Source organism: Zootoca vivipara, chromosome 12 (assembly GCF_965207765.1).
Source record: "Zootoca vivipara chromosome 12, rZooViv2.hap1.1, whole genome shotgun sequence".
In the NCBI taxonomy this organism is placed as follows: Eukaryota; Metazoa; Chordata; class Lepidosauria; order Squamata; family Lacertidae; genus Zootoca; species Zootoca vivipara.
The window spans coordinates 40,656,536-40,679,528 of record NC_142595.1 but is presented as its reverse complement, the minus strand read 5'-3'; the positions used below and the strand labels follow the sequence as shown (position 1 = coordinate 40,679,528).

The 22,993-nt window shown below is 42.1% G+C and overlaps 2 protein-coding genes across 2 annotated transcripts; both read left to right on the top strand.

Moving 5' to 3' along the window:
* Positions 1–177: 177 nt before the first annotated feature.
* On the top strand, positions 178–9,805 carry LOC118095552 (vomeronasal type-2 receptor 26-like). Its single transcript, XM_088654746.1, has 6 exons — positions 178–428; positions 2,615–2,792; positions 3,744–4,601; positions 5,888–6,115; positions 7,690–7,816; positions 8,548–9,805. The coding sequence occupies exons 1-6, from the start codon at positions 178–180 to the stop codon at positions 9,456–9,458; spliced, it is 2,553 nt and encodes an 850-aa protein (XP_088510872.1). The 3' UTR covers positions 9,459–9,805.
* A 4,189-nt stretch (positions 9,806–13,994) lies between these two features.
* Positions 13,995–21,543, top strand: LOC118095551 (vomeronasal type-2 receptor 26-like). Its single transcript, XM_088654745.1, has 5 exons — positions 13,995–14,138; positions 15,563–16,420; positions 16,741–16,968; positions 19,427–19,553; positions 20,636–21,543. The coding sequence occupies exons 1-5, from the start codon at positions 13,995–13,997 to the stop codon at positions 21,541–21,543; spliced, it is 2,265 nt and encodes a 754-aa protein (XP_088510871.1).
* The last annotated feature ends 1,450 nt before the right edge of the window (positions 21,544–22,993 follow it).

The window sequence follows — 22,993 nt, the reverse complement described above, 5'->3', positions numbered from 1 at the left end:
CTCCATCAGCACTCCTAGTCCGCTCCAGGAATATTTTTCAGTAAATCCATTCAGCCTTGGGCAGGAGGGGAGGGCATAGCAAAACCTTGTTAAATGCCTTGTTGAAGGTTGGTTTAAACCCCTTGTACCATTATCAGGGGGGTCTTGGAGCTCCTCCGGTTCTGTGTATCTGTCACAATGTATGTGCCCAGCTGCGGGCAAGATTTAATGGTAGCCAGGTGGACGTCATTGCTGCTGCTCCTTTTGCTGCTCCAGCTGCCTCAAATTGTCAGCAAGAATGCCGGCAATGGATTGGGTCAGCAGACAAAGGTTCGTGATGACTATGGCATTCCAGAGAACATCTTTGTCGGTGAATTTGTCTCTTTCTTTATTCACGAGTTTAATGAGATCACATACAAGACAACTCCAGATCCAGATATGAGAGCCTAGTAAGTAAACCTTTATAGCAAATGAGTCCATTGACTGAATTAAAATAACAGTTCAGTAGCTTAGTGTGAATATAACAAAGTGATTCATTGTTTCAGGTTTTAAAAGATACTGCTACGGTATGCCTGCGGCAAAATTTTAAGAAATGGGAATTGCAACAAGACCAATGAATTTAAGTCCTTGAAGTTCTGTCCCCTATGAATGAAAATCATGTTTGGGAATATTGAAACCATTCATACATTTTCCCCATTTCTGCAAAATGTATGATGTATAATAGGTTTTAGTTATTTGCTCAATTTTTTATCCTGCTTTGCTTTCAGAAGTAATTGTATTGCAAACTAAGTTATGGTAATACGAACGACATACGATGATGACTTAAACTGTACCTAGTGAGGTTATCACTAGGTTATCCCTAAGAAAAACAACTACCAGACTTTTAGAGGACATCTGAAGGCAGCCCTGTTTAGGGAAGCTTTTAATTTTTAAGAAATTAGTGTATTTTAATATTTCTGTTGGAAGCCGCCCAGAGTGGCTGGGGAAACCCAGCCAGATGGGCAGGGTATAAATATATTATTATTATTATTATTATTATTATTATTATTATTATTATTAGCAAATCTAGTTGCTGATTGTCAACACTGATTGGCAGTGTGTGTCCAAGGTTTCACAGAGGGGGTATTCCCAGCTCTTCCTGGAGATGCCAGGAATTAAAGGTGGGACCTTCTGCATGCAAACCAGGGGCTCTGCCATGGAGCTACAGCCACTCCCCAACAGCCAGTGCAATTTATCAATTTTGACTTAATAACTGATTACTTTTGAAGCCACGCTTTCCACAGTACAACCCAGCAGACTTGCTGCAACATCACAAGGCTTCCAATTACATTTCTCATTCATCAAATAATGGTGATTGTGCATGAGATAAAGTCTCTTGAAAATGGCATAATTTTTAAATGCATCTGGTACCAAAGTTTCTACCTTGATGCAGAAGCTGAGCCTTCCACACTTACATTTAAACAGCACAGATGCTACATCACAGGGCTTTGAAATGAAATTCCTTCATTAGGTAAATTCCTACTAATCTTAACTTCCTTAAAAATAATCCACAGCTTTCAGTGTGTTTCAGTTCAAAAGGTTCAGCTTGGAGAAACAAATACAGATAATGAAAAATGTTACAGTGTAAAAAAAAAAGGTGGACACTTTCATGGGATAGTTTCATAGTAACTCTTCCATTTGATTTGAGAGATTTTCATTGTAGAGAGGATTCATCAGTCAGGCAAGACCACACCTGTAATATCAAGCAGCGTCTCCACCCCCATCGTTCAGCCCAGACACACTCCGAGGGCCTTCTGGAGGTTCCCTCACTGCGAGAAGTGAGGTTACAGGGAACCAGGCAGAGGGCCTTCTTGGTAGTGGCACCCGCCCTGCAGAATGCCCTCCCATCAGATATCAAAGAAATGAACAACTATCTAACTTTTAGAAGACATCTGAAGGCAGCCCTGTTTAGGGAAGTTTTTAATGTTTGATGTTTTATCGTATTTTTAATATTTCGTTGGAAGCCGCCCAGAGTGGCTGGGGAAACCCAGCCAGATGGGTGGGGTCTAAGTAATGTTGTTGTTGTTGTTGTTGTTGTTGTTGTTGTTGTTGTTGTTGTTGTTATTTACTGGCTTACTATTCCACTTAGTAAAAGAGCTATGAAGAAGGACAGCTAAAAATGATTTACCAGTCCTTTTCTAATGGCAGGAAGCAGAGAAAGGTTTGTGTGTCTTTCCCCATCCACTCATTTATTATTAGAGAGAAAGGAAAATGCTTAGGAAGAGAGCACTACCTCAAAGCAGAATACTTCCATTTCATGCAAACACAGCTAATGAATCACTGTCTTCAAATAAAACACATGAAATCTGAAAAAGAAACACATTGAGAGGATAATATTTAAAAGGCTGAAGATATGTGAAACTTAAGCAGGTAATACCTGCTAGTTCAAAAACAGCATCTACTAGAGAATTTAGTTGATTGTATGTATTTTAAATTAAGGGATATGTGAAATTCCTGAGTCTACATTGAAATGTCATTGCAGCATACTGCCAAATCACTACCACCAAGCCCTCGTCTATGCATTTGTCACGAATGAGATCAACAGGAATGCCCACCTCTTACCTAACACAACAATGTCTTCCATCTTTGCTCAAAGTGCTCGCAATCAAATGGGATCATGTTCTGAGACTATGGATGTTCTATTCAAAAGACAAGGGAGTCCCCTGAACTATATCTGTGGCAATACATACAATCTAATGGCCATCATAGGTGGGCTCACCTCTCATAACTCCAGGCAGATGCCCCATATCTTAAATGTCTACAAGATGCCACAGGTGTGTCTGTCTGTATGCAACCTACTAGGGGGATTCGTGGAGAAGATATATTTTTCTTGCTATTCATATCCTTCCCATGCTCACAATTGGAGTGGCCAAAAGACTCTGCTTAATAGCTTTGCACAGCTCCTGTTCAACTCTGGCTAATTACAGGGAAGCATATCATTGCATAGGAAGATGTATCCTTTGCAGCCCGGATGTTGTGCAAATCCAGAAGGACTCACCATTAATCCATGTGAATGAACAGGAAGCAGTTACACTTTTACAGCAGAAACCTGTTTGAGCGGTTTGGCCAGCATAATCTCTTTTTTTACCAGTTACTTTTTTATTGAATTTCACAATTTTTAAAACAAATTAATCTCAAATTTAATACACATTTAAAAGCTGACTTCCCACCCTTCTTCATTGCTGCTTTTATTCCCAACCTTCTGTGATGCTTTATTCAGAGTGTGTGGCAAAATAGTCAAATTTTTGTTTCTACAATTTGTATACTATTTGTACACTGCTTAATCACTGTAAGTGATGTGCAGGAGACTCAATACCAGGCATCCTCAAACTTCGGCCCTCCAGATGTTTTGGACTACAATTCCCATCATCCCTGACCACTGGTCCTCTTAGCTAGGGGTCATGGGAGTTGTAGGCCAAAACATCTGGAGGGCCGCAGTTTGGGGGTGCCTGCTCAATACCATGGAAATAAAAATATATGAAAACTAATCACACGCCAACCAAATCATGGCAAGCCTTCAAGGTGGAGAAGTAGCTTCCTGCCCATCTTCCAGTCTTCAGAACCAGATTTCCTTCGCCTAAATTATTCTTTTTAAACTGTATGTGGTTCTATATATATGAGCTCAATCTTTTATCTTTCTTGACTATTGAAACAAATAATTTAAATGGATGAATAATCAGAGTTTGCTACTGAGTCTAAAAAAATATTATTGTCATTCTTCCTAGCTCAGTTATGGCTCATTTGACCCTGCCCTGAATGACAAAACACAGTTTCCTTTTGTCTATCAGATAATCCCTAGTGAAATTCCTCAGTATGTTGGGATTATTCAACTGCTTCATCATTTTGGATGGACCTGGATTGGTCTTATTGTTTCAGATGACGATAGTGGAGAATTGTTTTTGAGGATTCTCTTGCCTTCCCTGCTGCAGAACAACATTTGTATTGCTCTTAAGGAAATAATTCCAACACTGAAGGAGAGCAGTAGAATTACAATGCAAATTAAGAAGACAATGGAAAGCATAACATCTAGTCTTTCATCAAGCAAAACCAATGTGATTCTTGTTCACGGGAATTCACGGTCTATGGAGGTCTTACGGATGGTTCTGTCATTACAAGAAAATTTTAAAATGAAACCAATAGAGCGGGTTTGGATCATTACAACTCAGTGGGATTTTGCATCTGTACCCATTATTGATATGTTCACACCAAAATCTTTTAATGGCACATTGTCCATCACACTCCATGCTACTAATGTGGCAGAATATGAGCAGTTCCTTAAGACTTTAAATCCTAATCAAATGATGCTTTATTTCATCCATTGGTTCTGGTCCACTGCATTCAGCTGCTCATTTCCCACTTACAACATTTATCGAATAAATGCAAAAAATTGTACTGGGGAAGAGAAGCTGTGGAGCCTCCCTGGAGCTGTGTTTGAAATGGGAATGTCTGGTCAGAGCTACAGTATTTACAATGCTGTCTATGCTGTAGCACATGCTCTCCATGCCATGTTTTCATCAAGATCTAAGCATAAGACAACAGGAGACGGAGCCACATGGAACCTTTCAAATGTTTACCCATGGCAGGTAGGATTCTCATGCCTCTTGTGTCTCATCTAGTCCAACATCCAGTTCTCCCAGTGGCCAACCAGTTGCCTATGGGAAGCCCACAAGCAGAATGAGTTCATTAGCACTCTCCCCCACTTCAGCTGGTACTGCTGCCTCAAACACTGGAAGGGTGTATTCACAGGGGTGCGTTCACCCTAAATTACTGGGACAATTGGGAGTGGATTGGAAAAGTTTGTCATATTCTTTATTCATGTTGCATTGGGACACGGGTGGTGCTGTGGTCTACCACTGAGCCTCTTGGGCTTGCTGATCAGATTCGTGCGACAGGTTGAGCTCCCGTTGCTTTGTCCCAGCTCCTGCCAACCTAGCAGTTTGAAAGCAAACCAGCGCAGGTATGGGAGGAACAAGACCCTTTTTTAAAAAAATGCTGTGAACCCCTCCATCGTAGCCTCAGGTTGTATATATATGTAAATAAACCACATATCATAAAGACACCACAGTTTCTTCTGTGCCTCATTCCCAAAGGAAAGATGAACCCTTGGTAAGTGCTTGGAACCCCTGGAATCTCACACCGCTCAGAGATTGGATGTGGGTGCAATAATATGTATTTTTCTTTTTTATCCTTCAGGTTTACACAAAATTTGAAGGGAAAAAAAATATGCACAAGCAAATGTGCCACACTGTGTGCTTTTGAACTTCTTGGGCAGGAAAATGTGGGGTACACAAGGCAACGCCTCTTATGCTTCTGCTGCTCAAGGTGGATGTCTCACCCTGTCTCATGGGTGGGCTGGCTCTGGGGACTGTTCAGTGTTGGGCAGTGTGAGTGCATGTGGCATTTACTAAAGAGTGGGGTGTGTAAGGGGTTGCAGTGTACCGGGGTTCCCCGCTGCAAAAAAATGGGATGAATATGATTGATGAGTCCTCTATCAATTGTACCACACAGTGATATTCACAACTAAATGAATTAACATTTCAGATACCATCTAGCAGGTGGCTGCACTTTGTAAACGTTGCGCTCTTGTAAGAATCATTGGCTTCATTTTTCCTTTCAGCCACGAATTACACTATTTTGCCAGTGTTTTCTAGTTCAGTGCATGAAACCATAACTCTGTCAAATTACATCTTCCTGTCAAATATGCAAGGTGGTAAGCATTTTGTTATCTATAACCTGCATCCATCATACATGAGTAAGAACGAGTATGATCTTAGCGTGGCAAAAAGACAAGACAGAGAATTCCAGAGGAACCATAATAACCCTTTCCCAACACTGGCCTGAGTTTATGTTATTTTCTCACCCAATCTAGCTACACTACTTTCTGAAACAGATCCGCTTCAACAACACTGCTGGGGAAGAAATATTTTTCAACGAACATGGAAAATTAGTAACCGGATATGATATCATCAACACAGTCATATTCCCCAATCAGTCCATCCACAGAATCCGTGTCGGAAGGATTAACCAACAGGCTTCTGAAGGGAAACAATTCTCTGTCAATGAAAGTGCTGTTGTGTGGAACCAGAGGTTTAAGCAGGTGGGAATCACTAGTATCTTCCAGAACTATTGCTTTATGGATGGCCCCCAAACCAAGTTCTGCCTAGTCTTGGCTACACATAGGAGTAGGGTAAACCCATGGCCAGCCCAATACATTTTGGTATCTGAAGCAAGCCACGAAATCCACACACACACCCCACACACATACACAGCCAGGGAAGAAGGGCTGAGTGAAGATCTACACCAGGATCAAGGGTGGGAGGAGGCCAGCAACACCTTCTGTTTGCCAAGAAGCCATTGAGGAGGCAGCATTGTGTCAGGGTGGGGGCTGCCAAGGTGGGGGTAGACCCAGCCTCCAAGGAGCACACCATAGGCATCATTGTCACCATGGTAGTAGTAGTAGCAGCAGCAGCAGCAGCAGCAGCAATAGGTAAAGCATTGCTAGGAGCTGAATCTGCTGCCCCTATGCAACCTGGCACCTGAGGACGTCACCTCACCTTGCCTCCTCATAGGTGGGCTGGCCTCAGGTAAACCCTGTCCTGCCCCAGTCCTATGCATATATTTTAGGTGGGATTTGCATAACAACCAAAAATAAATAAATAAATTATACCCCGCCCATTTGGCTGGATTTCCCCAGCCACCTTGGGCGGCTCCCAACAGATTAAAAACAGAATAAAACATCAAACATTAAAAACTTCCCTAAACAGTGCTGTCTTCAGATGGCTTCTAAAAGTCAGATAGTTGTCTATTTCCTTGACATCTGATGGAAGGGCATTCCACAGAAGGCCCTCTGCCTGGTTCCCTTTAACCTCGCTTCTTGCAGTGAGGGAACCACCAGAAGGCCCTCGGAGCTGGACCTCAGTGAATGATGGGGGTGGAGATGCTCCTTCAGGTATACAGGACAGAGGTTGTTTAGGGTTTTAAAAGTCAGCACCAACACTTTGAATTGTGATGCAAGACCTTTGGTTCTTGAATATACTAAAGCCACCCAAGATTAGAAACACTGGGGAAGGCAGCAGCGTTTTTTAAAAATGTTTTTTAATTAGAGAACTACCAATCCCTGACACCCGGGGGTGGGATGTGAAGTTATTGCCAACCGATTGATCAGTGCTTTGGAGTTTGGAGTTTCTAAGTGGAAACCATCTCAGTTAAAATTACATTCGTAAGGTGACAAATTCAAGCACTATTTGCTCTCAATTGTTCCTTTGCAGCTATGTCTTTATCTACCCCACACTTGGCATTTATCTATCCATACCTGGTGGGTATATATATGTATATATGATAGCAGTCCAAATCAGGAGCCCTGCAAGGTCTAGCTAGGATTGTGGGTTAAAGGTGTCATATCACTGGTCTCAGGAACAGTTTCTTCTCTAGAGCGATTTTGGCCTTAAATGGAAAGCCTAGACTTTGAAGTCATCTTATTTTACTTGTGATTTGTATTATATTTACTGTTTTTAATTGGGTTTTGTAATTTTGGATTGTGCGGAATGCTTTATCTGAGTGGATGTAGCAACCGAGTAATTTCATTGTTCCCGCAAGGGGACAATGACAATAAAGATATCTTATTATTATCTTGCATCCTCAAATCTTTATTTCTGGGTGTTACGGTAATAGATCCTTCCTAAATCCACATGTGTTGAGAGCTGCCACCCTGGACACAAAAGGATCGTGAAACAGGGGGAACAGATTTGCTGCTATGACTGTCCCCAGTGCTCTGAGGGAATGATTTCAAAGCTGACAGGTAAGTAGAGACTGAATGAGTTTGGAATTATAATGGAATTATCAGTAAAAGGATCTTTCTCAAAAGGGCTTGGGGACAGGTTACTTGAAAGATCACATCCATTCATATGTATCTACCTGAACCTCCAGATCGTCTTCAAAGGCCCTGCTCTGCCAAATTAGTAAAGGTGAGCAAGCAGCAAAGAGAGGGACTTTTCAAGTAGTGGCAGGCTGGCAAGACAACAACTTCCCAAGGGAGGCTTTAATATCACCCAAGGATATTAAATTACTTAGGCTACCTGGAACTTTTTGAAAAATAATAAAAATTGTTTAAAATTTTGGGGACTGTTGGAAGTTATTTTTGATATATTTATGTGGATCTTATTTATATTGCTACTGCTTTTTTCCCTTTTGGATTTCAATTGTGTGTCTTTTTGTTGTGGGGGATGCAATAAGCCTAAATTTTAAATGGATCAATACAATGTTGTATCCCCCTTTAGGCATCCAAAATTTGATTAATGGTACAACATGTTAAATCAGTATTCAATGGGGATTAAACATCCAGTGGCATCATCATCCATCTGTTTACAGCAAAGTTCTGCTTTATGGTTGTCATATTTTATTTCTTTTCAAAATCTCTCCAATAGAAATATGTTCACAGACATATTTCGTGCAAATATATTAAGTGATAAATGCTATATAAGTTGAGAGGGTGCATAAACATTTTAAATTATTAAAACTCAATTTTTTCAGATGCGGATCATTGTGAAAAGTGCTCTGACGATCAGCATCCTAACAAGAACCAGGATCAGTGCATGCCTAAGCATATAATCTACCTATCACACGGAGAACCCTTGGGAATAATTCTAGTTTCATCAGCTGTTTTCCTTTCCCTGATCACCGTTGTGATAATGTGGATCTTCATTCAACACCAGGAGACTCCCATCATCAAGGCCAACAACTGGAACATCACCTGCACCCTCCTCATTTCCTTATTGCTTTGCTTTCTCTGCTCCCTCTTATTCATTGGGGAGCCTGCAAAGGTGACCTGCCTTCTCCGTCAAACAGTGTTTGGAATCATCTTCTCCCTGGCTGTTTCTTGCGTGTTGGCAAAAACCATCACTGTGGTTCTGGCCTTCATGGCCACCAAGCCAGGAAACAGGATGAGGAAATGGGTGGGGAAGAGGCTGGCAGTGTCAGTCGTCATCCTCTGCACTCTTCTTCAAACTGGCATCTGTGCACTGTGGTTGGCAACCTCTCCTCCCTTCCCAGAGTTTGACATGCATTCACAGACTACCCAAATCATTGTGCAGTGCAATGAAGGATCAGCCCCCATGTTTTATACTGTCCTGGGCTACATGGGTCTTCTGGCCATCATCAGCTTCACTGTGGCTTTCTTTGCCCGGAAGTTGCCTGATACTTTCAATGAAGCCAAGCTCATCACCTTCAGCATGCTGGTCTTTTGCAGTGTTTGGGTGTCCTTTGTCCCCACCTACTTGAGCACCAAGGGGAAATATATGGTGGCTGTGGAGATCTTCTCCATCTTGGCCTCTAGTGTAGGATTGCTGGGTTGCATATTCCTCCCGAAGCTCTATATTATTGTGCTGAGGCCAGAGCTGAACACCAAGGATCAGCTTGTAAGAAGAATTGTGGTATCTGAGTGACTTTATGCTTTCTTTTTGTCACTACTTTCCTATCTTCTTTCCTACATTGTATTCTCTCTCTTTTTTAATGATGACAATACCTTGACAAAGAAACTCAGTAATTAGCAATAATTTTGTGCAGTGTCACATGTGCTTGTTTACCACTCACCCACCATGTGCCCACACTTTTCCTTGCCATTTCAGGTCCAGATTCATAGGGGAGGGTTTCCGTGTCTGCACAAAAGAAAGTCATATTGATGTCAATCAAACTTACATAAGGCATAGGACCGAAGTTACAAAATAAAGAATGCATAATATTTCAAAAGCTTTATTCTTTATATATTGAAATTTGTGGTTTGCTTCTCCAATAATCAGTACATTTCAAATAAAATTATTACAGGTCTGCCTCCTTTCTTCTGTGGATATATAATTAGTAATATGCATAGTGGGTTCAGTCAGACGTATGATTTCTAAATGCTAGAGAACAGAGAACTCCTTGTACATCAGATGATGCTTGTTTCTTTGTGTGCATGTCTTTGTTCAGGCCTGCTTTCTGTAGGATGTGGGTGCACCACACCGTTCCTCGTGGGAAGTTGCAGGTGTGCCTGAACCAAGCAGGGCTGAACTTTCCACCAAACAGATGATGTGTGGGGAGTTCGTTCCTGCTTTCTTAAACCATGCGCAATGCGCTCTATGTGGGGCTACCTTTGAAGGTGACCCGGAAACTACAATTAATCCAGAATGCGGCAGCTAGACTGGTGACGGGGAACAGCCGCCCGAGACCACATAACACCGGTCTTGAATGACCTGCATTGGCTCCCAGTAAGTTTCTGAGCACAATTCGAAGTGTTGGTGCTGACCTTTAAAGCCCTAAATGGCCTCGGTCCAGTATACCTGAAGGAGCATCTCCACCTCCATCGCTCTGCCCGGACACTGAGGTCCAGTGCTGAGGGCCTTCTGGCGGTTCCCTCGCTGCGAGAAGCCAAGTTAAAGGGAACCAGGCAGAGGGCCTTCTCAGTAGTGGCACCCACCCTGTGGAACGCCCTCCCACCAGATGTCAAAAAGAAAAAAAAAACTACCAGACTTTTAGAGGACATCTGAAGGCAGCCCTGTTTAGGGAAGCTTTTAATATTTAAGAAATTAGTGTATTTTAATATTTCTGTTGGAAGCTGCCCAGAGTGCCTGGGGAAACCTGGCCAGATGGGTGGGGTATAAATAAATTATTATTATTATTATTATTATTATTATTATTATTATTATTATTATTATCTCTCTGCCTGCTCTACACTTAATGTCAGGCGTGGAGCATGTGGGAGTGGTTTGGGTAAAATGGCCTGAGGTTTCTGGTGACTGAAAGGCTGCTGAGCTACAACGGCAACATACAGTGGTACCTCTGGTTACGAACTTAATTCGTTCCGGAGGTCCATTCTTAACCTGAAACCGTTCTTAACCTGAGGTACCACTTTAGCTATTGGGGCCTCACGCCGCCGGCGCACGATTTCTGTTCTCATCCTGAGGTAAAGTTCTTAACCCGAGGTACTATTTCCGGGTGAGTGGAGTCTGTAACCCAAAGTGTTTGTAACCTGAGGTGTTTGTAACCCGAGGTACCGCTGTATATGCTAAGAATACTCTAGTGTAAGGGTATACAAGGTCTATAAGGAACCTCTGAGAGTGTTGTCAAGAATTGTAGAGATTTTCTCCCAGTGCTTAATATCGAAATGATCCAATGAGGTAGGTTGTGTGGAAGGTTAAATGGAGCAGGGAAACAGAAATAACTTCTGAAGTTTCATTGACCTCATGAGTTAGATTAGTTTTGCCAATTTGTGACTTGTTAACCCAACAGTTGTCATTTTAAAGAGCAATAGACATTTGATATAGCCTTCATTTTGCTGCTCGACTTCCAGTTCTGACCATTTCAGTGGCAGGCACTGGAAATTAAGAAGCAAAAGTAGTTTCTCCTAACTTTACTGAGAGTTCAGAATCTGGGAAATGCTAATTAGCTACCCATGAATTATCATAATCACTGTCCTTAGCTAACTGTAGATAGTCTCAAGGCGACCAGAAAGAGAAAAACATAGATGAATTCACCTCAAGAACTGACGAAATAATTATCTTTTTCTGTAAAGATGACCTTCAAAACAACCTTTTCAAAACACAGTTCTCTGGAGGGGTTCCTGCAAGCAGTTACTTAAGAATCCAGATTGAAATAAGTGAAATGGCAAACTTTGTTTCCAGCTTTATGTGTTTTTTTCAGGCTGGTTTTGGAGCTACAGTACTTTTGTTCTGTGTACTGGCCATAATGAAGGTGTTCAGCTGGGGGAGATGTTTTTTGACAGCTAGATGGAGGTTGATGCTGCTTCTGCTTTTGCTGCTGCAAATGAATGAGGGCAACAGATCTGATCAGCCGCCATTGGTGCAGGTTGACTTTGGCTTTGCAAATAATATTGTTATTGGTGGATTTGTCTCTTTTATAATTCATGCTTATAATGAAATCCCTTATGATAAAGATCCAGTTCATGAAGTTCAATACACGTAAGTAAATATCTTGTGATGCAAGAGGAGTACATTGTAAAAAGCGATGTATTCAACTTTTATTTTTTTTGAATAATATTTATTTATTTTCCTTCACCAAATCTGTACATTTTTTCTTTTTTCCACATGCTTTTTTACATATACATTTGTTTATTACACTTTTCATACAATATCTTGAGCCCTCCTTTCCCAGCAAAAAGAGAAAGGAAGGAAAAAGAAAAAAAACAGAAAAAAGAAAAAGAAATAAAGAAGAAAAAGAAATAAAGAAAAATGTTTGCAAGTACATAAAATAAAAATAAGTATTTTATCTTTGGACTTCCTGTTATCTCCAACAGCATGCTTTTTTTCTCTTTTGTCGTAGAGTGTATATTCAATCAATGCTGTCTCTGTTTTTACATATCGTTTCACACCCCTGTTGCTTTAAACAACCCAATTTCTGCAAATCCAAGCAATTTTCTTCCCCTTTTACTCAAATGCTGTCATAGAAATTTTGTTCTCAGTATATTTTTTAACATATTTCTTGTACCTATCCCATTTTTAAACAAATTCTTCTTTAGCCTTTGCAATGTATTCAACTTCCAGTGGAATAGCTTATTGAGAGCACAGGAAATTATTCATTATTCTATGTCTTTATATTGTACCTGGTAGCACAATTTGAGAAAGTGTATTACTGTTCCTCATTGATAAAAATGAATTTAAATGTGTTTAGGGAAAAGAAAACTGTTCATACAAGTCTTTCATCGGAATGGATGAGGTTTCTGTGTTGAATTCATTTCCTCTGTTTTCATCTTGAATTACTTTTGAATGTAAGAATTACCTTGTAAGGTATGTTATGATAACAGGAAAATTAGGAAGATTTATACCTAGTCAGAATATTGGTCCTGTGGTCGATTATGCGGGGCATGGCTTACCTGCCACCCCCCAATATTTTATTCAGTTTGGCACCCCTGCCTCAATGTAAATACAAAGAGAAGTCAGGGCTATAGCCAGGCAATAACTTTTAAGTTTAACATGCCAATGGAGAAATTTTCATCACAGAGAAGATCCCTATATCAGGTAAGGAAAGAACAGAGCTAAAAGTTAATATCCAGACCCTGAATAGTGGCATAAAGTGTATGTGTCTTTATTCATTCAGTTTTTAATATATTGGACTGATAGAGATAGAGAGGCAGAGCATCATTTCAAAGGTGGTGTGCATCATTTTAAGCTAATGAATCACAATTTTAATGAATCACATTTTAATGAATCACATTGGTTAGAAAATGAAAGAGCTGTGAATTGGGAGATAAACATAAAAAGGTGACATTCATCTTTAAAGGGCTAAAAACATACTAGTTATACAGAATTATTAACTACAGTGTGCCTTGTATTTCAATAATAGGCCTAAAATACATAATTTTAATCCATTTCAGTCAGGTTTTAGGTCTAATTTTAGGACTGAAACTACTTCAGTTGTTCTAATTGATTATCTGTATTGCTAGAGAGATAGTGGGAGTGTGACCATTTTGATTTTCCTTGATCTCTCAGAAGTTTTGGAGATTTTTTGAGATCTGCATGGTCATTGTCAGAAAGTAGCTTTGCTTGGCCACATGGCTTTTGAGTCGTTGGGTCCCACAAGGATCAATTCTGTGTCCTTGGCTACTCAACATCTATGTGAAACAGTTGAGACTTGTAGTCCAATCACCTGGAGTGCTGCATCATTCAAAAGCTGATAACACAAAACTCCAGCCCTCCAGATATGTAAAAGTTCTAAATATGTTTCCTACTGCACAACTCTGCTTCTGGTTTTTCAAAAAATGGTCAATAAGCCCACCATAAGTATATTAAATCAAAGGATATGCATCAGCCTCTAAATCAACATTGAAATGTCATTGCAGGCTTTTGTCAAATTACTACCACCAAGCCCTTGTCTATGCGTTTGCCATGAATGAGATCAACAAGAACGCTCACCTCTTACCCAACAGCACAATGTCGGCTATCTTTGCTGACACTGCTCGCAATGAAATAGGAATCTGTCAGGCAACTATGGACGTCCTTTTCTTCCACCAGCGGAACCCCCTTAACTACATCCGTGCCAACAAAAACAAGCTAATGGCCATCATTGGAGGGCTCACTACTTCTAATTCAAAGCAGATGCCCCACATATTAAATATCTACAAAGTGCCACAGGTGTGTGTCTTTGCATGCTGTTTGGATGGAAGCCTATTGTTAAGAAGCTTCCTGCAGAATCAAACCTTCCTGCTCTCTATGTTTAATTAGGAGTTTTTAAAACCCCAATTAAGGTAAAAGGTAAAAGGCTATGGGGTTGCGGGGCTCATCTCGCTTTCAGGCCAAGAGATCCAGCGTTTGTCCACAGACAGCTTTCTAGGTCACGATTAAACCGCTTCTGCCGCAATGGAACACCGTGATGGAAACCAGAGTGCACAGAAAAGCAGCGGTGTGCTTGCACTGGTGTGCTTTTGAACTGCTAGGTTGGCAGGAGCTGGGACAGAGCTCACCCCATCATGGGGATTCGAACCGCTGACCTTCCAATCGGCAAGCCCAAGAGGATCAGTGTTTTAGACCACAGCGCCAACCGCAACCCTAAACTATTTATGTACCAGCTTTGTGGCAGTATGGGTGGTCCCTAGGTTGACCAGTGCAGGTCAGCCTGATTGGCACCCCCAAGATTGTATCCATGGGGTGGATCAGGTGGGCTTTGCACGGCCCAAGTTCATAGAACATGCACCCATTTCTACGGATTGGAAAAATAGATAGGGATAGGATCTTTTGAGAACACAGGAGTTTCTTACCTGGTGAATTGCAGTTCAAAATGGGTTCCATATGGCAATGACCACCTTAGAGATGTTGCTTTCAACAGGAATCAATAGGTTGAGTTCAGAGTTTCTTCTAGAGGAGGTGCTACTCCCTGCTCCACAGGCTGTGGTGCCCATGCAGATTAGCACCCCTACAATCAGGCACTGTAACAATGATAGACACCAATTCCTAGGGGCCAAGGCACTTTGCCCCCCACCCTCCAATGTTTCTGTTTTTGAGGGGGCCAGGCCCCAAAAAGAGAGTTCTCTGACTTACCCTGACAAGAGAAGGGAGAGAAAAAAAGGGAGAAGGTGGGAGGAAGAAAAAACAAATAAAAGAACAGGAAAAGGGGTGGGGAACCAGACTCTGAGAACATAAGGCTATTGATAGCCTGATCAGACACTGTCTATTCACTCACAGGCAGAGTCAGTTTGGGAAATAGGGGCAGTACCTTCTCCAGAAGAAGCTCCTGTAAAGAATCTTAGCTGGGCACAAACTTAGCCGGAAGATTGTCCCTTTCCTTCATTAATTCTGAGATCCAAAAATTCCCTCCTTCCAAAGCTTCTTTTTTAAAATAAAAAAGTGCTCTGATTCATTTGTCTGCATTTCATGTTCATTTAACTATTTAGTAACCCTCCCCAGATTACTGTAGAGAAGAGTTAAGGTATTTTTCTTTGTTAGAGGAAGCAAATGAGCTCAAACGTCTATCCTGCTGGACTTTGAAGGAAGTAATTTCAGTTGAGAAGTTTTCAGAAATGGTTGTAGTGTCTAAAAAAAGTCATTGACATTTTTCCTAGCTCAGTTATGCCTCCTTTGACCCTGCATTGAGTGACAAAATACAGTTCCCTTCCGTCTATCGGATGATCCCCAGTGAAAATCCTCAATATGTTGGGATTGTTCAACTCCTTCAGCATTTTGGATGGACTTGGATTGGCCTTGTTGTTTCTGATGATGACACTGGAGAATTATTATTGAGGACTCTCATTCCTTGGCTGTTCCAGAGCAATATTTGTATTGCTTTTACATTAACTATACCAATACTTAAAAAGGTTTGGGATGTACCAATGATAGTTAAGACGGAAAAGGAAAACATCAATTCTATTCTCTCATCAACCCAAGCCAATGTGATTCTTGTTCATGGGAACTCAAGGTCTATGGAGGTCTTACGGATGGTCCTGTCATTACAAGAAAATCTTGAAATGAAACAAATAGAGAAGGTTTGGATCATAACAGCTCAGTGGGATTTTATATCAGTACCCCATAGTGATTATTTCCCTTTAAAATCCTTCAACGGAACCTTGTCCTTTGAACTCCACACTAATGATTTGGCAGGGTATCAAGAGTTTCTCGAGACTTTAAATCCTAAACAGTCTACACATTATTTGATCCATCAGTTCTGGTCTACTACATTTAGGTGCTCATTCCCCACACACAACATTCATATTCCTGGTGGAAGACCCTGCACTGGGGAAGAGAAGTTGCGGAGCATCCCTAAAACTGTGTTTGAAATGAGAATTTCTGGGCAGAGCTACAGTATCTACAATGCTGTCTATGCCGTTGCACATGCTCTCCATGCCATGTTTTCATCAAGATTTAAGCAAAAGGCAATGGGAGACAGAGCCACATGGAACCCTTCAAATATTTCCCCATGGCAGGTAGGATTCCTGTATGCATTGTACACTGTATGGTTTTGGCTTGATGAATGCAGGTTCTTCATCAGAGTAAAGCAGCTTACTGAATTTAAAAGGAGCTGGACAATAAATAACTTTCTTAGACATACACATGTGTGTGTTTTTGAAATTTCTACAACAGATTTCTACATCTGATGTTTTCCAGATGGTCAGGGGGGGGTTAAAGTTTTGGTCCAAACCTCTAGAGCCAGCAATTTGCAGAACAGTGTTCTACTTTAAGCTTCTGCAACATGCACTTCCAACATCAGCCTCAATTCATGTTTTTTTTTCCTTCTCCAATCTAGCTTCACTCCTTCCTGAAACACATCTGCTTCAACAATAGTGCTGGTGAAGAAATATCTTTCAATAAAAATGGAGAAATGGCAAGTGGGTATGATATCACCAACGTGGTCACATTCCCCAATAGGTCTTTCCATCGGGTTCGTGTTGGAATGATAAGCCCCTGGGGTCCTGCTGGAAAAGAGATCACCATCAATGGAAACACCATTGTGTGGAATCACAAATATAACCAGGTTGGAATGACTATTATTTTCCATACTGCAAAGGCATATTCTGGCTGTTACTGTTTCCACAAAGGAGCTGAGTTAAGCCTGCTTCTTTCTAACTCCATATAGATATTTTAGGAGGAATCTGCACTAAATCCCTTCACTTTTGAGGAAGGTTAAACAAGGATATCAATATGAGGTGCTGTGAGGGCTACTCGTTTATCTTTGTAAAGCAATTACAACTAATACAAGGAGCTAGTGTACAGGATTCGTGCTGCCACGGGCATCCTATATAATAATGTCCAAGATGTCCCTGCGTCCAGTTGTCCCGTGTGTCCCTGAGGTACTGCGCATGTACCCCAGAGACACAGGGATTGGACAGCAGAGACTGCCCGCGTGCACTCTCCCCCCCCCCTCTGCCTCCTCCAACCGCCGCTCCCGCCGGACACCGCCTCACTGCAGGGCACGTCAGGGAAGCGAGGGTGGAGGCTGGCGAAGGCCTCCTCACAACCCTCCCTGGCCCGTGAGGAGCGGCGGTTGGAGGAGGCGGGGGGGGGAGAGTGCGCGCGTCCTTCCTGTCGGCGGCTGGGGGAGAGGAAGGAAGGAGAAAGCGCTCCTCCGTTCCTGTCCCCCTGCCGCCGACAGCAAGGACGGGTCCCAGGGTTCGGAGAAGCGCTGCGCAAGCGCTTCTCCGAACCCTGGGATGTCTGCTTCCTGTCGGCGGCTGCGGGAGAGGAACGGAGGAGGAGAAAGCAGCGCTTTCTCCTCCTCCATTCCTGTCCCCTTGTCGCCGACAGCAATGACAGGTCCAAGGGTTCGGAGAAGCGCTGCGCAAGCGCTTCTCCGAACCCTGGGAGGTCTCCTTGCTGTCGGCGGCTGCGGGAGAGGAACGGAGGAGGAGAAAGCAGTGCTTTCTCCTCCTCTGTTCCTGTCCCCCTGCCACCGACAGCAAGGACAGGTCCCAGGGTTCGGAGAAGCGCTGCGCAAGCGCTTCTCCGAACCCCAGGATTCTAGCGCCCGTTATTAAACGGGCTGAAAACCACTAGTGTAAAATAAAGCAAGTCCCCCTTGGAGTGGCAGGCCTTGCTAATATGCAATCAATATCTTGGGGAACCGAACATTTAAACATGTACATAAAAATACATTGTACATATAAAGATATACAGGTGAAATTCAGAAAATTAGAATATTGTCGAAAAGTGCATTTATTTCAGTAACACAACTTAAAAGGTGAAACCAATATATGAGATAGATGCATGACATGCAAAGGAAGATATGTCAAGCCTTTATTTGTTGTAATTGTAATTATTTGTCATTAGGCGGGTCAATTATAAATGGAATGTAATTGTTGTTGTTTAGTCGTGTCCGACTCTTCGTGACCCCATGGACCAGAGCACGCCAGGCACTCCTGTCTTCCACTGCCTCCCGCAGCTTGGTCAAACTCATGTTGGTAGCTTCCAACCATCTCGTCCTCTGTCGTCCCCTTCTCCTTGTGCCCTCAATCTTTCCCAACATCAGGGTCTTTTCCAGGGAGTCTTCTCTTCTCATGAGGTGGCCAAAGTATTGGAGCCTCAGCTTCAGGATCTGTCCTTCCAGTGAGCCCTGAGGGCTGATTTCCTTCAGAATGTATAGGTTTGATCTTCTTGCAGTCTAGTTGTGCAGTCAAGAGTCTCCTCCAGCACCATAATTCAAAAGCATCAATTATTCAGCGATCAGTCTTCTTTATGGTCCAGCTCTCACTTCCATACATCACTACTGGGAAAACCATAGCTTTAACTATACGGACCTTTGTCTGCAAGGTGATGTGTCTGCTTTTTAAGATGAATGTAATTTATGAAATGTAATAGCGATGTTTATTTTTGTTTATTTTTGTATTATTGTAACTATTTGTTTTATTACTGTGGAATTTCCAAAAGAAAGCATTTGTAAAAATTAAAAGAAAAATAAAAAATAATAAGTTGCATTACTGAAATAAACACACTTTTCGACGATATTCTAATTTTCCAGGTTTCACCTGTATTTGCAATGTACTTTCCCCTAGAGAATGATGTCAGGGGGGGGGGTCATAATTTGCTCAGTGCATAAGGAGCTCCTCTTAGATCCACAGCATTCTGGATTTTTTGATATGCCAGAGTATAGTAGTTCCCAGTGGAGCTTGAAGTCACAGCGAGAATCAGCTCTACTCAGGAGCTCTGACTGGGGAACCAGTCGTAGCATGCCTTGCACTTGGTGTTTTTAAAAGGCACTAAATGCTCACCCCATTTGCCTGGGAATGATCAAGAGAACAATTTCAAGCCAATGATAGTTCCTCTGCAATTGTGTCTACCTGTTCCATACGTGACACCATGCATGATATCAAGTGTGGGATGGGTGAGCTCAGCTTGGAGGAAATTAGAATGGTTGCTGGAATTCATTTAAGCCTATGGGGCAAAAATTCCCCAAAACTGGGCTTCACTCTATAATCTTTCTTCCTGTGTTTTATGAGTTATTACCTCAATCCAGATGTGTTGAGAGTTGCCGTCCTGGACACAGCAAGGTCATGCAAGAGGGGCAACAGATTTGTTGTTATGTTTGCCGTCAGTGCCCTGAACAAATGATTTCCATCCTGACTGGTAAGTAGAGATTGAAGTAAGTAGAGACGGCAGTTACATAAGGATGGTAAATCATACAGCAATCACTTTGATGCAATGAATGGCCCATTGGTGATAAAGAACTTAGAAAGAGCTTGCATGCAAGTTATTTTGACAGAGTCTGTCAAACACATGTTTGTATTCAATTCTACAATTGTGCAGACAATCTCATTAAATTAACATTAAAATTTATTTATTCCATGAAAACGTTTGAGAGATAGCACCTCTCCAATGTATAGCTGGAGGGAATTGCAAACGGTGAGTGCCACACTTAAGACCTGATTCCTATACTATATGGAAGATACGATACAATATGGAATTCATGTGTGTGTGTGTGTGCGTGTGCGTGTGTATCTGTATCTATATCTATATCAGGCATCCCCAAACTCAGCCCTCCAGATGTTTTGGGACTACAGTTCCCATCATCCCTGACCACTGGTCCTGTTAGCTAGGGATGATAGGAGTTGTAGTCCAAAAACATCTGGAGGGCCGAGTTTGGGGATGCCTGATCTATATCTATATCTATATCTAGATGAGGGGTAGTCAACATTTTTATACCTACCGCCCACTAATGCATCTTTCTTGATGGTAAAATTTCATTGCCGCCCACCAGTGCTTTACCACAAGTACTCTTTAATAATTGTCTTATCAGTTCTTCCAAAATGAAATAGGAATTACATTTTTCTTCTCCAAGAGATATATCTTCAAAACCATAATTCTTTACACAATATTATACAGTTATATGTTGGTTCTTGAATGGAATCCGCTCTGGAAGTCCGTTCGACCTTCAGATTGTTTGAAAACCAAGGCGCGGCTTCTGATTGGCTGCAGGAGATTCCTGCACTCAATCAGAAGCCATGGAAGCTGCGTCAGATGTTCGGGTTCCAAAGAACGTTTGCAAACCGGAACACTCACTTTTGGGTTTGCAGTATTTGGGAGCCAAAATGTTTGAGTCGCAAGGCGTTCGACAACCAAGGTATAACTGTATTGTTCATTTATTCTACATTAAGAACCTACATGGACTTACATGTACATTTTCATCTATTGTGACATATAACTTTCAGATGCAGATCATTGCAACAAGTGCCCTGACGATCAGCACCCAAACAAGAATCAGGACCAGTGTATCTCCAAGAATATTGTCTATTTAGCTTATGGAGAATCCTTGGGAATTATTCTGGCTTCAGTTGCTCTTTTCCTTTCCCTGATCACCTTTGTGATAATGTGGATCTTCATTCAACATAAGGAGACTCCCATCGTCAAGGCCAACAACTGGAACATCACCCGCACCCTCCTCATTTCCCTATTGCTTTGCTTTCTCTGCTCCTTCCTATTCATTGGAAAGCCTGGGAAGGTGACCTGCCTTCTCCGTCAAACCATATTTGGGATTGTCTTTTCCCTGGCTGTTTCTTGTGTGTTGGCAAAGACTATCACTGTGGTTCTGGCCTTCATGGCCACCAAGCCAGGAGACAGGATGAGGAAATGGATGGGGAAGAGGCTGGCAGTGTCAGTCATCATCATTTGCACTCTTCTTCAAACTGGCATCTGTGCACTGTGGTTGGCAACCTCTCCTCCCTTCCCAGAGTTTGACATGCATTCACAGACTACCCAAATCATTGTGCAGTGCAATGAAGGATCAGGCCCCATGCTTTATACTGTCCTGGGCTATATGGGTCTTCTGGCCATCATCAGCTTCACTGTGGCTTTCTTTGCCCGGAAGTTGCCTGATACTTTCAATGAAGCCAAGCTCATCACCTTCAGCATGCTGGTCTTTTGCAGTGTTTGGTTATCCTTTGTCCCCACCTACCTGAGCACCAAGGGGAAATACATGGTGGCTGTGGAGATTTTCTCTATCCTGGCCTCTAGTGCTGGATTATTGGTTTGCATCTTCCTCCCCAAATTGTACATTATTGTTCTGAGGCCTGAACTGAACAGTAGAGATCAGCTTGTAAGGAAAAAGAATCACATCTGAATTTCAAAAAGGTACAAGATAAGTCCGGGTCGTAAAGATCTGGGATCGGCAGCGTGCACATGCGTCACGCAACTTCCGGTGGCACTTTGCCCTTCTATGGGCACCAGAAAATGGCGGCGCCGGAAGTCGCTTCCGCGCATGACCGGAAACACGTAAAAGCGACTTCCGGCGCCGGCGCCGCCATTTTCTGGTGCCCATAGAAGGGCAAAGCGGCACCAGAAAAATGGCCGGGTAACAATTGCATTCTCCTCCTGTCCTGGGCTATATGGGTCTTCTGGCCATCATCAGCTTCACTGTGGCTTTCTTAGCCAGGAAGTTGCCTGATACTTTCAATGAAGCAAAGTTCATCACCTTCAGCATGTTGGTCTTCTGCAGTGTTTGGTTATCCTTTGTCCCCACCTACCTGAGCACCAAGGGGAAATATATGGTGGCTGTGGAGATCTTCTCCATTTTAGCCTCTAGTGTAGGATTGCTGGGTTGCATATTCCTCCCAAAGGTCTATATTATTGTACTTAGACCAGAATTGAATGCCAGGGATCAACTAATAAGGAAACAGAATTTTGCCATCTGGTTGATTGTATTTTGTAGTTGTTCCAATTTGGGTAATTATCCACCATGCTATTAGACTTCCTGTCCTTCTGCAATGGTAGTGGGATCCCAAGGCCCTCGGGAAGACAGAAACACAAATCATATCCACCTCAGGAGTTGATGAATTACTCCTCTTCATTTATAAATAAAAGTGAATGTACCAGGAATCCGAATGCAAAAACACTCTGCTAATTTTGAATCCTATTGATTAATATAGCATATTGCCACCAACAAGTGGAGGTGGAACAGAACCATCATGGGTAGTAGTGATTGATAGTTAAACTCCAACTCTTCTCTCACAAGTATGTACAGTTCTGATGTAGGCTAAGTCTTACTACTTTGCTTGTGAGTTTCCTGTAGGTATATGTGCCCATGTGAGAATAGGATCATGACTACTTGTGCAATTGGTGTGATCCATCAGGGGTCTGATGACAACAGTTTAGACACTGCAGCATCTTTCTCGAATAATACTAACTTTCATCTTAATGTGAAAACTGAAGTGCGAAAGATGGGCTATTAAAAAACTGAAACCCAGCTATTGAATGAAAATTATTCTTTTTGCTGCTGCTGCTTTTTTGCAGTAATTTTGGCCTCAGTTCATGATCTTTCCTTCTCCAATATAGCCTCACTCATTTCTGAAAGGCATCCACTTTAACAAAACCGCTGGGGAAAGAAATGTTCTTCTATAACTATGGAGAGTTAGAAACTGGATATGATACCTTCAGTCCAGTCACATTCCCCAAACAGTCTATCAACAGAGCCTATGTGGGAAAGGTGGATTTGCAGAAACATGAAGGGAATATATTTATCATCAAAGGAAGTGCTTTGATGTGGAATAACAAGTTCATACTGTGCAACTGTC

Excerpts from the sequence above, each read along its gene's own strand:
- LOC118095551 (XM_088654745.1), top strand. The coding sequence starts at position 13,995 with ATGGACGTCCTTTTCTTCCACCAGCGGAACCCCCTTAACTACATCCGT. Across the intron at positions 16,969-19,426 it reads GGAATCACAAATATAACCAG|TTATTACCTCAATCCAGATG; the intron begins GTTGGAATGACT and ends GTGTTTTATGAG. Across the intron at positions 19,554-20,635 it reads AATGATTTCCATCCTGACTG|ATGCAGATCATTGCAACAAG; the intron begins GTAAGTAGAGAT and ends TATAACTTTCAG.
- LOC118095552 (XM_088654746.1), top strand. The coding sequence starts at position 178 with ATGTATGTGCCCAGCTGCGGGCAAGATTTAATGGTAGCCAGGTGGACG. Across the intron at positions 429-2,614 it reads GATCCAGATATGAGAGCCTA|TGCTCGCAATCAAATGGGAT; the intron begins GTAAGTAAACCT and ends CTTTGCTCAAAG. Across the intron at positions 7,817-8,547 it reads AATGATTTCAAAGCTGACAG|ATGCGGATCATTGTGAAAAG; the intron begins GTAAGTAGAGAC and ends CAATTTTTTCAG.